This window comes from Trachurus japonicus, chromosome 22 (genome assembly GCF_045865225.1).
Source record: "Trachurus japonicus isolate A0001 chromosome 22, Traja_1.0".
Classification (NCBI taxonomy): Eukaryota; Metazoa; Chordata; class Actinopteri; order Carangiformes; family Carangidae; genus Trachurus; species Trachurus japonicus.
The window spans coordinates 16315126-16330166 of NC_140928.1; the positions used below are offsets into that span (position 1 = coordinate 16315126).

At 41.5% G+C, this 15041-nt stretch overlaps 1 protein-coding gene across 14 annotated transcripts in view; it reads left to right on the plus strand.

Moving 5' to 3' along the window:
* Positions 1–15041, plus strand: part of eml1 (EMAP like 1) — a 53370-nt gene that overhangs the window by 17878 nt on the left and 20451 nt on the right. For 8 of the 14 annotated variants that reach the window (XM_085768322.1, XM_085768323.1, XM_085768320.1 and 5 more), the window contains exon 2: positions 12746–12928. In XM_085768322.1, the coding sequence (XP_085624448.1) occupies positions 12746–12928 (183 nt within the window). Of the gene's footprint in view, positions 1–12745; positions 12929–14008; positions 14063–15041 lie in introns of all 14 variants that reach the window. The other 6 variants (XM_085768315.1, XM_085768316.1, XM_085768311.1 and 3 more) reach the window with 1 other exon arrangement.

The following is a 15041-nucleotide window of genomic DNA, read 5'->3' on the forward strand; positions in this document are numbered from 1 at the left end:
AGACTGACAGTGTGTGCTGATTAAACATGTTCATGCTACAGCTGCGTTAAAGTGTCTGCAGCTACAGAGGAGCTGCCTCTCCTGCTCCGTGGCGCGTTGTCTAAAGCGGCAGATTGTGCCGCAGGAGAGTCAAGCTGTGTGTTGTTAGAGTTCGGTGAGAGCCAGCAGATCTGTGGCCGCCTTGTTGCCAGTTGAGAAGCGAAGATGCCACTTACGTCACGATAAGAGTCTGGTGTCCATGTGGTGCCAGCCTTGACAATGACATCCTGCCATCCCCTAATGAATTATCTCCTGGGCCTGTCTTAGATGTTGGCTGTGTCAGCAATATGCAGTGTGTTGATATTAATATTATGAACAACATGCATGACATAGCTGAGTGAAATATCAACTATTGGAACAAGTTTAATCTTTGCACATATCTTTGACGGTATTGTGCAATGTATCAGGGCTGTATCCAGCAATGTCTGTCTTTATCAGTGAATCTCCCTGTTGTTTTCTCATTAAAATCAATAAGTTGTCTTCTGAAAAACAGCCTGAAATTGAACGTGATAATCAACGTCCAACCACAGAAAACTCGGATAAGCATCATCTGAGGAGATGGAACCAGAGACTCTTGTTTTGAAGCAGCTGTGCTGTGAAGGTCTTCTCTGTACAAATTAATTCTAAAATAATCTAAATGTTATAAATATAAATAGGTAATGATATTAATAAAATCAAAATCTAAAGAAATTTCCCTTTGGGGATTAAAAAGGTTCTTATTCTAAAAGATGAACCACAATAGAGCTGACATGATTAGTCGATTGATTTCAGTTAAACACTAAAAGCCCTGCTTTAAACTTTGTGTTGTTTCCCAAACACAATCTAGAAATCCAGCTGTAGGAACACATGTATGTGTTTAAAGGCTGATTAAATGGCAAACAGCAAAGTTATTACAGCAACTTATCTCCAACAAGTAACGGATTGATTCACACAAAAGAATTATCACAGTAATAAATACAAATCTTCAGCTGCTGACCTTGTTTAAAAAAAAATGAAATAGCTTATCTTCTCCTCATTGCAAAATGAAATGCAACAATGATATCACAATTTATCAAATAGGGTTTGTTTATCACCAGTAAGATGATGGTTTAATGAGGCACTCTCTTTCACTTCTACAGACACTGTGTTATATATATTGCATTTTATTCAGGAGTAAGGTCAGGAGTCATGGAAACCAAGTCTCAGTGAGCCAGCAGGCACATGATGCCATTTGCTGTTGAACTATCAGTGTGTGTGCGTGTGTGTGTGTGTCCTGCTTGTCTTTTCCACCACTAACACACATCCATGCAGCCTCATGCCATGACCCACTAAAACAATCAGGCATAAACTAGAGTGAGTTCCTGTGCTAAATATATATATATACTGACTGTGTGTGTGTGTAACTCACGCTTCTGGCAGTGAAACATGAAAGAGAGAAGCGCCGTCTGGCTATATGTGTGCGCATGTGTCCATCTTCAAGTTCACTGTATGTGTGTGTGTGTGTGTGTTTGTGTGTGTGTGTGTTTGTGTACGCATACTATCACAAGGTCAGGGGAGGAGACACTCAGGCTGCATTACTCTTTGAACTGGATGTCATGAATGCATAAAAATACCATGAAAGAGCCAGAAACGGAATCAGTGTGCAGCCAGAGCAGCGGAGAGTGGGATGCTTCCACTGTGCACTGTAACATTAAACGTGCTCAGCAGAGTGTTAAACTCTACCTGTGGGGGAGGGTGACTCGTAATAAATCTCACAAGTCAGCAGAATCCCGAAGAGATGCCATTATTTTTAGTCATTGCTAGTTTCCTGATGCGATCAGTAAAGCTGCACTGTCCAGTCCAGGCAAAAGAAGAGGGACTGGATTACAGAGTTTTACATATGAAGATGCGCTAAAACACTAATTTATTCAAATGTGTCTCAAATTGGTATGCAAATGCTTTCCATCAGAAATCATCTGAGTGCACACAGGTATGTGTTGCTGCATTCATGTGTGCAGATGCATAAATTTCCCTTTTTAATCTCTCAGTACATCAGCGAACCATTTAGGATTAATTAAAGATGAATTCAATTACTATGACAAGTTGAGCGTCAGTTCGATTATATTTATGGTAATCATTTTCTTCAGCTTATTGTCTCAATGGGCCCTAAAGTTGTGGCCCTTCGATTTGGTTGCTCCTCATCTTTAAACCCAGGGCCAAGATTTCATCTGGCCAGTTGTGATGTGAACAGATATAATTAACCTCTTGGTGCCCGTGGTGCAGCTCCCACAGGCTGCTCAGCACCCTAATTGGTCTCTTACATCTGTTGTTAATGGAAGAACCAAGCGGGAAGCCCCACTTCTGTGTGTGCGCGTGTGTGCGTGTAACAGATGGAGAAGGAAAGGAGGAGAATCCCATTAGAAATTCCATTAAAAATCATTGAACACAGGTGCAGAGATGAGAGGAAAGAGGGTGGACATGATTCTTTGGTTTGTTTTCCCCTCTGTTATTGTCACTATGTCAGTTTCAGTGATGGGGGTAAAAGGAAAATGGGTTCTCCTTTGACAGTCCAGTGTTGTTGTTAAGCCAAGCAACTGCATAATGGATGACTGGTCCAATCAGTGAGCTATGGGAACAGTTGAAATGATGACATGACCTTGGGCCACTCAAAACCACTTAAATCAGCCAGAACAGATAGAAAGCAGGACTTCTTCTTTTCTCAAATTTATATATATACTGTATATATAAAAATGTTTTTCATCCTTCACCCATATCAGGTCAGGAATTTGACATTTGAACAGCTTGTTTTTCCAGCTTTACAATCAGATCCAAACCCACTTTGTGCCGAGTGACTTGCACAATTGTCTTATCAGATGTCCTTTATGGCTGTGGACAGATTATGAGACAAATGAGCCTCTGGGCTGTGGAGATATCTGAAAGGCCCCTGCACCTCTTCCCCACAACAGCAAGACCCCCAGACTCAAAGAGTTTTGTCTGTTTTTAGTGTCTCTTTGCTTTTATATTGTCTTTTTGTCATTGTTTTGTGTCTCTTTGTACTTGCTTCACTGTATGTCTGTTATTCTGTGGCTCATCTTTGTCACTTTTGATGCTGTTTCTCTTTTACTGTGTCTTCTTCATGGTCATCGTTTCTGCCTGTTTTGTTTAATTGTTTAGTTCTTACATATCTCTCTGTAGTTGTTCTGCATCACTTTCTTATTGTTTTATGTCATTTTGCCATCATGAATTGTCTTTGTACAGTAGTTTGTTTGATGACATTTCAGACAGGAATGTAAGTCCCAAGATTTTGGGCCTGTTCAGTTAAATTCCATACATTTTTGTGATTGACATAGATCTGTCCTCTGCATCTGCACTATGTCCACAGTGAGCAGAATAAATGTAATGGGCTTTATATCTAAACATAGCAGGATGCAGCTATGTCAGGTGTCTTCCAGGGAAATGTCCCAGCTATTCTTATTCTAACAGACTGCGTGTAGAGGCAACATGTAAATAGTAAATGTCACAGACACGTAACAGTGAATGGGGGTTGAATTTAAAAATAGAAACACATTTAAAAGTGAAACACTTCTTTTCAGTCTTGTTGTGTAATGAACTTGTCTCCCGCCAACAGTGTCACTGTATGCCCCCCCCCCCTCCAGATGGCAGATATATACAATTGGCCCACGTTCACTCTCTGGCACACAGTGTCTCTGTATGTGTGTTAGACCAATTCTCACACCAAAATGGTTTCCCATAACAACACTGTTACTGGATGGAACAACACCAGTGCACGCACACACACACACACACACACGTTGGATGGAACAAGCGTCCCGCCTCCTGTTCCTTCCTGGTTGTTTGTTACTGAGGGACAAAGCCCTGTTTTATGTGGGGAAAGGTTGAGACTGAGAAAGAGCTTGTGTCAGAGCCTGGAGGCGCTGCCAGGCATGACTTAGTGCTTCTGTTCTCTTCCCTAAAAGTCACAGCAATAAGAGGGATGTCTTTCTTAATCTGTTCATTACTTTCACTCACTTGGTTGAATGCAGGCACAGAGGTCGTATAGAGTTAAGCATGCTTTTGTTGCTGTTTGATAAGAGCTCTCAGATCACTGGTTTTGTGATCAAAATTGCTGTTGTCACAACTGTGTCCTTGATTTATTTCTGTCATAGGAAGGAGAGTAGCAGTAGGAGAGAGATGGCTCATGATTTTGAAAGGTTCAGTACAGGTATAGACATATTTGACATCTTACAGGAAATGGTTGACAGCATTTCTCAAATGTGAACAAATCCCATGTTTTAATGTCTCTTAAATATTCTCAAGCTATCCCAGCCTGTCTTTAAACTTTCGTTATGCTGTTTCCTTGTCTGTGGACAAGTGCTGAGTACAAGCTTGTTTTTTTTAAAAGGTTTTGACCTTTTCTGCATGCAGGGACAGAGAAATAGAGCAAATGTGTAGCCGTTACGCTATACTCCAGTCAGTATATACAAGTCTCAATTTTGGTATTTCCTTTCCTCCTCCAGAGCTCCACAAGACGCCCAAAAGACATTTCATTCTTCATCAAAGAATTAGCAGATTAGTTAAAATCTGCTTCAAAACATAGTGTCAGGTGCTGTGGGTGGGACTCAAGAGTCTTGCAGCAGAGCAGAGAACTTCCCAATCCCATTTAAAGTCATGGCTCATGGCTGTCACTCAGTATGTGAACGCAGGTCTGGGCTCCCACTCCTCTCACACTTGTATTAGCTTCCCAAGGCAAGTTTGTGTTGGACTCACAGACCAGCAGGCTTCTGGTTCCTGCATTAACTTATGCAGTGAACACATCAATTTCATATCTGCACATTGCTCAGCTCTGCAAGGATACTTTCTAGCCTCAGCTTAGCATATTGATGCTCTACTCTACATATCACATACACTGAACTCTGCAGATACAGTCTACCACTAAAGGGTAATCTCTAATATTAGGTTGGCGACTTAGACAAGGATAAATATTAGGGAAAGACAACAGATGTAGTCTTTTTTTTTTCACTCTCACATTTCATACATTTCTAATCTTGTTTAAAGACTTCACCCCGCCACTGTTGCATGAGAAGGAGCGTGGCAGACAAATAGTGAGAGAGGTGAACGAGGTTAGAGACAGAAAGTGAGAGAGAGAGAGAATACAAATCCAGCTTTCTGCTAAGCTCAAACCCCCTGAGTTTAGGGATCACTAGCATTGAGCAAGATCTGCTCCACATATCCAGCATAATCCGTCTGCCACACCATGAACACTTGCTCTTTGACGGAGGAGAGTGTGTGTGTAGTGAAAAACGTGTGTGTGTGTGTGTGTTTTGTAAAGCAGGGTGTTGTAGTATTGGTGTATATACAGTACGTGTCAGAGTGAGGAAGGAGTTATTCTGCCTCAATGGACCATGTCCTCCTACTGTCTCTTCTTTTTTTAATCTCTTACCTCTTTCTTTTTGGCTTTCAGATCTGGCCACTATGTCAGAATAATTTTAGGGACTGTATGAAAAGTAAAATTATAGATAGTAAAAAATTGTTTTTAATTTGGTCCTCCACAGCATTAATTGTATTCATTTTGACCCCAAACGTGACCTTAAAATCAAAAGGGAAAAGACCAACTTTATACGACACATTCAACTTCCATTGCAACATTCAACGTAAACGGAAAAATAAATCCCTTCAGGAGCCACTGTGCACACCGGAGCAATTATTTTTGACAACTTAAAGGGGAATTTCCGTTTTTCACAATCTGGACCTTATTTCTAGAATAAAATACGATAATTTACTCACCCAGATAACTTTGGTGTCATTACGAGTCCTTCCGACGAAATTAGATCCAGCCAATATATATTGGCAATATATATATCCATATAATGCGAGTCTACAGGGCAGCCTCTAAATAACACATTATCTGCTGCGAAACTCGTTCATTTCACCAGTATTTTGTTATGATACGCTAGTGCTATTCCCCTTTGAGTCCGGGGTTACCTGTTATCAATAGGTTGACCTACTAATCTCTGACCTGGATGATATCATCTCTGAGCACCGCACGGCTCATTCTGATAATAATCATTCCGCTTCGGCATTTGGGTCCATTTTTACCATTTTTAGACTTGCATTATATGGATATATGCGGCTCTCGGCTGGATCTAACACCAAAGTTATCTGGGTGAGTAAATGATCGTATTTTATCCTAGAAATAAGGTCCAGATTGTAAAAAAACAAAACAAAAAAAAAAACGGAAATTCCCTTTTAAAGGAATGCTTCTCTGACCTCGCCTCCTAATAATTTGATCACAGTCCCTTAGGAAGTAGGCGAAAATACAGATGGTCTTTGTTGCAGCATCTGATGGTGCACTCAGTCTGCAGCCAGTTTCTGCCTTCATACACCATTGGCTACAGCTTCTCTGCTCATGTATGGTGTGTTTCCATCTGGTGTGTATATGTGTGTGGATATGTCATGCTCTGTGACAGTGTGAGCATCAATGTGGGAGGGGGGGTGGTTCCCATTTGACCTGAGTTTGACCCCAGGAAGGATGTAAGTGATGGGAGGAAGGAAGGGTTTAAAATGTCTGTACAAGGACAGTAGGATCTCATCATGCCTCACACCATGCTTCTCTTTGACCCACACACTCTCTCTTTACGGCCCTACACATATCCACACATTCACCACTCCACCTTTCTCTCTTTAATCCCCCCTGTCAGTCTTTTTGTGACTGTTGTTATGACATGAAAACAAACTCCCTGACATGTTTATCTCCATTTTCCTGCACTGTGAGGGCTTCCCCTTCCCTGATCCACCTCTGTCTATTTATAGCAGCTAAGCCTCTGACCAGCAGGAGCTGCGAAGGCGGGCAGCTTTTACACCAAGAGTCCATCTCCCTCTCTAATCTGGCCACTTGATTAGCTAATACACCTCCGTCAGCTTGTCCACTGCTCCCTGCAGGTGACACACAGGATTGATGAGTCTTAGTAAAGTAACTTTTTCTCTTTCTCCTCCATCTCTGTCTTTCTTTTTTCTTTTCCATTTCCAATTTCTAACTCAGTTGGTTTTGTAATTTTTCATCCTGCTGACATGTGCTTGATGGATGATTTCAGTCATACTCAGGACAGAATGTCATTTCTAAACTCTGCAATTTCAGGCATGACATTTCCCTCGTCTCTTTCTGTGCATTATATCAGAAAACCCATGCACTTTCTTTCGCTCTCGCAGCTCTCTTGCCTGCCTGTCTGTCTCCGAATCACTAAATCATTTCATTACAAAAAAAAAAGTAATCCTCTGTGTGCCACTTGATTATGATTAGGTCCAGACTTCCATTAGTGAAGCCAGCAGCAGACTGAAGCCAGGTTGTTTAATAAGTGTGACTCACCGGTCTTGGGAGAGAAAGCTCTCCTGAAGTCTCAGTCTGCAGCAGCCGAACAGGCAACATGGCAGCGCACCACCTGGCCGTATGCGTTCATGTTATGAAATTAAAACCAGTTGGCAAAGGGCTGCCGAGCTGGGACTGTGCTATCTGCAACCAGTTGGTGGATGGATGTTGCCAGTAGTGATGATATCAGCTCTATTTTTTTGTCTCTGGAAAACAGGGATTGTTGTCATAATGTTGTGACAGGCCGTTTCCTGCAGCCTCTCGCTTCTTTGATCCGTTGGCTTTCTGCAAACACTGGTTGTGGTTTTTCAAAACCTCCCATTGTGGCGGCAGCTTAACCTGGCAGCTGAACTTTCCATCAAGTCAATTTAGCTTCATTGTTTGGCTCCTCTGCAGCCACCGGCCGAGTGAAAAGAAAATAGACATCAATCATCGTTTCTTGTCAGGGGATTGTTGTCAAAGTGTGGAGGGATGCTCGAGCTCATGGCGAGACAGCTGGTTTCACGGCATTTTCTCAGAAGGAATCACTTTAACGCAATTTCTCTTTTAGTCCCTCGTATGTGTGCGCATCCTTACATAAGTCTGTGTATGTGCCAGTAGTGAAGGAGTGAGTCAGCTAAAAAAGCCAGACAGCTCAGATCAGCACAGGGATGCTGCAGGAGATATTTTATACATGAGGTTGCTGTGCATTGCTCAAAATGTGAGAGAGCTCCTTCCGTGTTGATCAAAAGCATTTCTCCCTGCACTGTTTTAGTCTTTTTACTCCCTCAGTGTTATTGATCCTTATGAGTGATTAGAGAGCAGGGGAGGGGGGGGTGAGAGCATGTGTCCAACCTCCAGTGTTCATTATTGATGACTTAGAGGTCAGTGAATGACTGAGAAATGAGGTGGAGATGAAAGCAAGGGTGGGTGTGGTTTTTTTTTTTTTTCTTCTGCAGAGAGCCTGTTTTCTATTTGCTCCTCTCCGAGTCCCTGTGGTTGAAGTGATGGACACGCACTTAAGGAGGTAGAATGACATTGCCTCGCAGAGGAAGGTAATAGGGAGCAGTGTGTCACGATGCATTAGGATGAGCAGATAGATGGGCTCAGGAACCTGTCCAGGATTTGTGACCCAGCCACATATTGACCATATAATGAAACGAGGAGACGGAGAAAGAAAGTGAGGAGGATGCTGAGGAAGACTGACAGAAATGAAGTAATTTAAGCAGCTGGCTGACAGGTGTGAATCACACACGCATGGGAGTGGGAAGAGGGGGGGAATAGTTGGGTACAATGATGTTTTTGGGTGATGGATTTATTGCTGAATGAAGATTGACATCTCGCTGATGCAGCCTGTGTGGACAGACAGAATGTGACCTGAACCCCAGAAAGTGCAGTCGCATCAGGAGCAAATATAGCCCAATCCACACCGACAATATCAACACTTATTTTCTATATGAAAACAAACACCAAGTTCGAGCTTTCACTGACCTTTTCTGACGTTTCACCCTGCGTGTGAATGTGTGACTGCGTGTCAACTTGCCCTGGAGGTTTGAACCCAGAGAGCAGGGTGACAGACGGAGGATGTTAGCGCAGAACCGGGGTGAATCACAGCCGTGACAGCCAGTCATTGTATCTCAACGACTGATGGTATCATGCTGTCTTTGTGTCGGTGTTGGGAGCAGACCCACAACAGATGCTGAACAGATAATGGAAGCTTTATCTGTGGATATTCACTCTGTGACTCACATTGGCATGTGAATATGAACAAGAAAAGAGTCTCAGGTGAGCATAAAAGATATTAAGATCCAGCTTTATATCGGGGATATGCTTTGTCGTTGCATGTTCGGATGAAGAAGTGAGATTGGCGACGTGCGTAATGAAACAAGAAGGCATTTCCTCTGGGGGGAAATTCAGTGTGTAAGTGAATGTGTTAGTTTATTAACTGAGGCCGACATTTCTCTCATTCTGCTCGTAAGGTCGCTGCTGGGAGAGTAATGTATGAGATGGGTCACCTGCAGTTTTCATCTGACTCCATTTCTCCAAATGGGGAGAGGGGGAGGGTTTATTATGGGATTCTCGCATGGTGTGGAGATGAAAACATTAGACAGTGCATATACGAAGCGCAGTAGCGGTGTCGCTATCATAAAACTGCAGCCTGTCACACCTGGTGAACCTTGAAGTCTAATTTCACTCCGCAAATGTTTTCCAGCTCTTGTTTTAGTCACGCGGGCAGAGCGAGATGGTTCGATGTGACAGAGCTTGGTCAGTCCGCCACTGCGGTCCAGACTGAAACGTCTCAACAAGTTTTTCACAGATAAGCATGAATTTGTTGCTTCCCAGACGACGGAGGCGACTGACTTTGTTGATTCTGTGGCTTTATCTCATCTGCGGCCCCATCAGCATGTTGACATTTGTGGTTTTAGCTGAAATGTCCTCCACAATATAGATTGTAATAACCTTTGTGACCTTCTATCTGATGCCATTATCAGCTCAAAATGTTAAGTGTCCAGCACTTGGTGATTCCCAGCAGCCTCGGCTTTACTTTGTCCACATTAAACAGAGATGGTGAAGACTGTGTGGACACAGTTTTCGACTTTGGACGTTGGGTGTGATCCAAACTGGTCCAGCTCAGGTCTGAGTCCAACCTGTGGTGCTTTAAACCATCATCCCCCCTGTCTCTGTCTCTGTATTCAGAACTAAGGCAGTGATGTTCCTGCTGTGGCTCACTTGTTACTCAATGCTTTCAACTTCAAAGTCACAATTTGTCTTTGAACCAGTGCCAGCCAGGTTCACTTTTTGTTTCCTCAAAGTACTTCTGTTGAGTCGTGAGACTTAATCTGCAGTGCGTTTGTTTTATTTGAATGTGTTGTCATTTTCTTTTGAGCTGTCCGGGCCACCGTACAATAATGAATCCTGATGAAGGTGTGATTGTTACCCAATGTCGCCCCGAACCTAACCAACTAATTTTGTGCCTAAATCTAAATCTAAACAAACCTTAACCTTTGAGGGAAAAGACACATGATGTCAAATAATGCTGTGTCATTCTAGAGGACATGGACAAATGAAGTGTTTCATCATTTAATTTGAAGGATTTCTTGTTTACACCTGTTAACTGTTAGCATGTTAGCAATGTAGTTGTGAGTAGGTGAGCCTGATGATAGCAGTGTTTAGCATCACAGAGGTACTCGCATGATTGTTTTTTTGAGTGTGCAACAAACTATTAATCACAAGGCAGCAGCAGCAGCAATGCCTGTGACAGTAACTAAAATAAAACGGTACACTGGAGGGTGTGTGTGTGTGTGTGTTTATAGTTATAGCTGCTCTGTTTCTGTATGAAGTGAAATTGATTGATTCAGCCATTCTGAATCTGTTCATTTCCATTTTCTGTTACAGGCCTCAAGCCTCCCAGTGTGGTGCTTAATGCATCAATTTACCATCCTGTCTCTCGGAGGGTCTCCCTGACTAAAACAATTCATAACCAGTAAACAAGAGCGGGATTTAGTTCACTAATGGAATTTGTCCACTAAACAAATCTGTGAAATTGCTTTTCTGGCAAGTTCTGCCAATTAAATGAACGTGGCTTCACTTGACCTCAAGGGACAGGATACCTAAGAACACTTGTGCTGCAAAGGATAAAAAGTATATCTGAGCAAGACTGGCAACGTTGCAATTACCCAGACTCAAGTATCACATTACGTCACAAACTATTTAGTAAAATTAGCAATTCAGTTAAGTGATTTAAGTGGAAAAGTAGCAGTATGAAGTGTTGTTTAGATTGGCTGAAATTGTTTTTTAATACCAATAATGCTTAATCTACTGTGTGTTATTAATTAGTACAGGGATATTATGGTGCTTAATTTTATTGAATATAGTTTTTTTTCAGTTGAAAACATTTGTTTTAGTAACTGCAGAGGGGGATATTATGTTTTTAGTGATTTAATGCCTCTTTTTCCAAGTGTATGTTATTGCAGCAGTGATTGAATGGGTCCGTATTTAATTTTCTCTACAAGCAAATATTTGAGGAGCAGCTCTGGTCAGGGAGGCCCCGAGGCCCTCGAGCAGTTGTTGTTTACCTAAGAGAATCAAATGCTCATCACACCACTTTGTCTTCAGATGCACTTCTCGGAGCATTCGAGACATTATTGCACTTGATTGTTTGAGAGTGTTATTTACTGAAGTCAAGAGCTTCCCCAGATTTCAATAATGTTAGCAGGCAGTGAGGGTCTAACGCAGATTCACAGGGGGAACGCACAGTGCAGATCTGCCTAATCACCAGATGCCTGCTCTCTAATGCATAATGCATCAGACTGTTATTACAAGTCTGCGGGGAAAACACAGCAGTGATTTACATTAATATTTCATCAAACCTCTGTGACATCAAAGTCTTAATGGAGGAGACCCTGAGTGTGTGTCTGTGTGTGTGTAAATGTGTGTTATCATTAATGAAGTGGACCCCGGTGGCCGGTGCTTGGCCTCCATCAGGGTGTCAGGTGGAGGGGTGATAATAATGTGTTAAGTTAGTTTAAACTCAAAGAACAGACAGACAGACAGACATTAAAAACAGGCTCATGAATGAAAGGTTCACTAAAGAAGCAGCCTGCTCTTTGAGTTGCACAGGGCGAAGGCTTCAAAGACAAAGACGTTCAGACAAAGAGTCTGAATGTATGAAAGGATTAAAGTGAGCTTGTGTTTTGCTGCGTGTATTCCAGTCTTGGCCTTTCTCTTTCTTTCTCATTTTCCCTCAGTGAAACCTCTGTCAGACTCTGATTCTTCTGGTTCCCATAATTGGAAGAAGAAAACAACCTTGAAAAAAACATGCTCTGAGAAAAGACATTTGGATTTTGATCATATACTCGTTACTAGTTATTAAAAAAATCAGAGACAGTTTTTTTTTTTTTTTTTTACAATTGTTTTGATTTCTTTGTCCCTTCTACATTTTTTATCTGTAGATTTTCAACATGCAACAGTGAAATATGTCTGTAAAATACTGTAACTGACTTCTACTAACGTCCTGTCTTATGCTATAACTGTTCCTTGGGTTAACATTTTAATGTGATATTGGTCTTTTTAAGTCTTGTAAAAAAAAAAAGAAAAAAAGAAAAAAGAAATAAGGCACTATAAAGCTTATTACTGAGAGGCATTGATTTAACTGCTCATTTTGGAGACTGTTTGTGGTGATGTAAACTGAACTACATTAGTCTCATCCAGGTGTAGCCTACAGTATATAGGAAATTGGCCACTGTCCTATTAGCATCTCATTCTGCTGTAAATAAATCCCATCATCCTCTCTGGCACATTGGAGAGAACTAACTGACTCATGAAGCCACTTTTGTATCTTTAATATAGAAACTATAGTGTGACATTTTTCCGCATCTCTGACATCGGCTCTCTGCGTCTCCTCAGATGACAGTGCGTCAGCGGCCAGCAGCATGGAGGTGACTGACCGCATCGCCTCCCTGGAGCAGAGGGTCCAGATGCAGGAGGACGAGATCCAGCTGCTGAAGTCGGCCCTGGCCGACGTGGTCCGCAGGCTCAACCTGTCTGAGGAGCAGCAGGCCATGGGCTCACGCAGAGGACCCACCAAAGGTAACATACAGAACAGAACAGGAGGATGTGTTTTATGATGAGTTTATGAGCCAGGTCGTCTGTTGTATGGCAAACAGATGAGACACACCCATATTTGGTAGGACATCCTCTCTGTCCTCTCTCTCTGTCTCTATCTCTCTATCTTTCTACATGATGTCTCCTTCAGATCTTGTTTTGTTCCTTTCTCAATCAATCAATCAATCAATCAATCAATCAATCAATCAATCAATCAATCAATCAATCAATCAATCAATCAATCAATCAATCAATTTGTTTATTTCGGGCTTGTCAATTTAAATCATCATCATCACACTTCATCTTAGTTCAAATAATACAGTACACATGGCCTCAAAGGGAAAGCGGGAGAAGCAAAAGCTTATCTAGTCCCGCCCCCATTACCCACAGAATAAAAATCAAATCAAATAAAAATAAAAATCTTAATTTTTTCTTTTTTTTTTTTTTTTTATTATTTTTTTACATTTTGATATAACATTCTTTTACTTATGACATTTTGACATAACATGTTACAGCAGTAGGTAGTATACAGATCATATCATAATATTTTCTTTTGTTTTTTGCTTTTTTACATTTTGATATAACATTCTTTTACTTATGACATTTTGACATAACATGTTACAGCAGTAGGTAGTATACAGAGCTGAAGTTTAGCTCTAGACAGTACATACAGATTACGTGTGTGTTTGCACATGTGTCCATATTTGAATTTATTAAAGGATAGCCCCTTGAGATGTAGCATCTCATTTTCAAGGGGGTCCCTATTTGTCCCTATTTGTCCCTATTTGTCCCTATTTGTCCATCATGAGTGAACAACAGTCTCATCTTGTAGCTTGGCATGTCACAAAGTCACAGAATGGTCCAATTGACAGAGAGCAAAGTCCAGTGTATTTATTATTTGTTGGGATGGTGTGAGAGCCCTTTTTTGCCATTTTCTTTTATTTATCCATCTCCTCTGCAGCCTTCGCCGCGTTTAACTCTTGCTGACTAGTTGTCGATCTCCTGTACTTTCTTCTCCTGGACTGTGTTGTGTTGTGTTAAATGTATTGTGTGTTACATGTATAGACCCTGCTTTGATGAGAAAGTCTCCCTCAGCAGACAGCAATGTTGGGAAGCCAGGTAGGCCGACTGTGTATATAGTCCGTCTGCACTAACCAGGCCTGCTGTCGTGTGTACGAGCAAACACATCTCAGTCACTGCCTGCTAGTGTTGTGTTGTAAGTGGTGTAGTTTTTCACCAGGAAAGAGAGTGTTACTGTCCGAACTGCACTGCCTGAGGTCAACGCACTGTGATCTGAGATAGAAATAATATAGTTAACCAAGGAAAACACCCCACGTACCTCTTTTTAGTGTTTTCGAGTCAAAGAACTCTTTGATTGTATTAAATTATGAATTGTAGGAATAAGTTTCTAGACGCATGTTCAGTTTGTGTATGCAACATTTTTGATAAAGGACAATTCCCCCTAATGAAAAAGGAGCTGTTCTTGATGTATTTTGTTTCATTCCTAATAGAGAAACTGCAGAAAATGCAACGATGTGTTGTCACATGGATATTATACCAGTAACACATAAATGCAACACAATCCACCACAAACTGCGGCCTTGGGCTCAAAGGCAGACAGAAATGAGAGTGGATTTGATGTTCTTATCTAACCCTTGGCAAGAGAAGGAGTTAGTCAGAGGGAGTTAGTCATTTCCCCAAAATGTCAAAATATTTCTTTAAGTCAGAGTCAAACCCACAGGTTTAAGGTGAAGTCACTGTTGGAAATGGAGAAAAGGGACCTAAACTAAGTTAAAAAAGCAGCACATGATCACAGAATAAGAGAAGTAGAGCGCCACAGTTTGAGTTGTGGTTTTGATTGGTTTTCCCTTTTTTTTCTTTCTTATTTTGTAATTTGCCGATTTGCAGCGGAGGAGTATTTTATGATGTGTCTGTTTAATAGCAACGTTACAGCTGATGAAGTCTGCATGTGAGATCATTTGCACTTTGTCCAGTGTTTTATGCACAAATACGTATGCGTTTGTGCCATGAAACAGAAACAAAAACAGATTGTGAGCTGCTGCCAGGTTCAGTCTCAGTGACTCTGTGGATGGAGTTT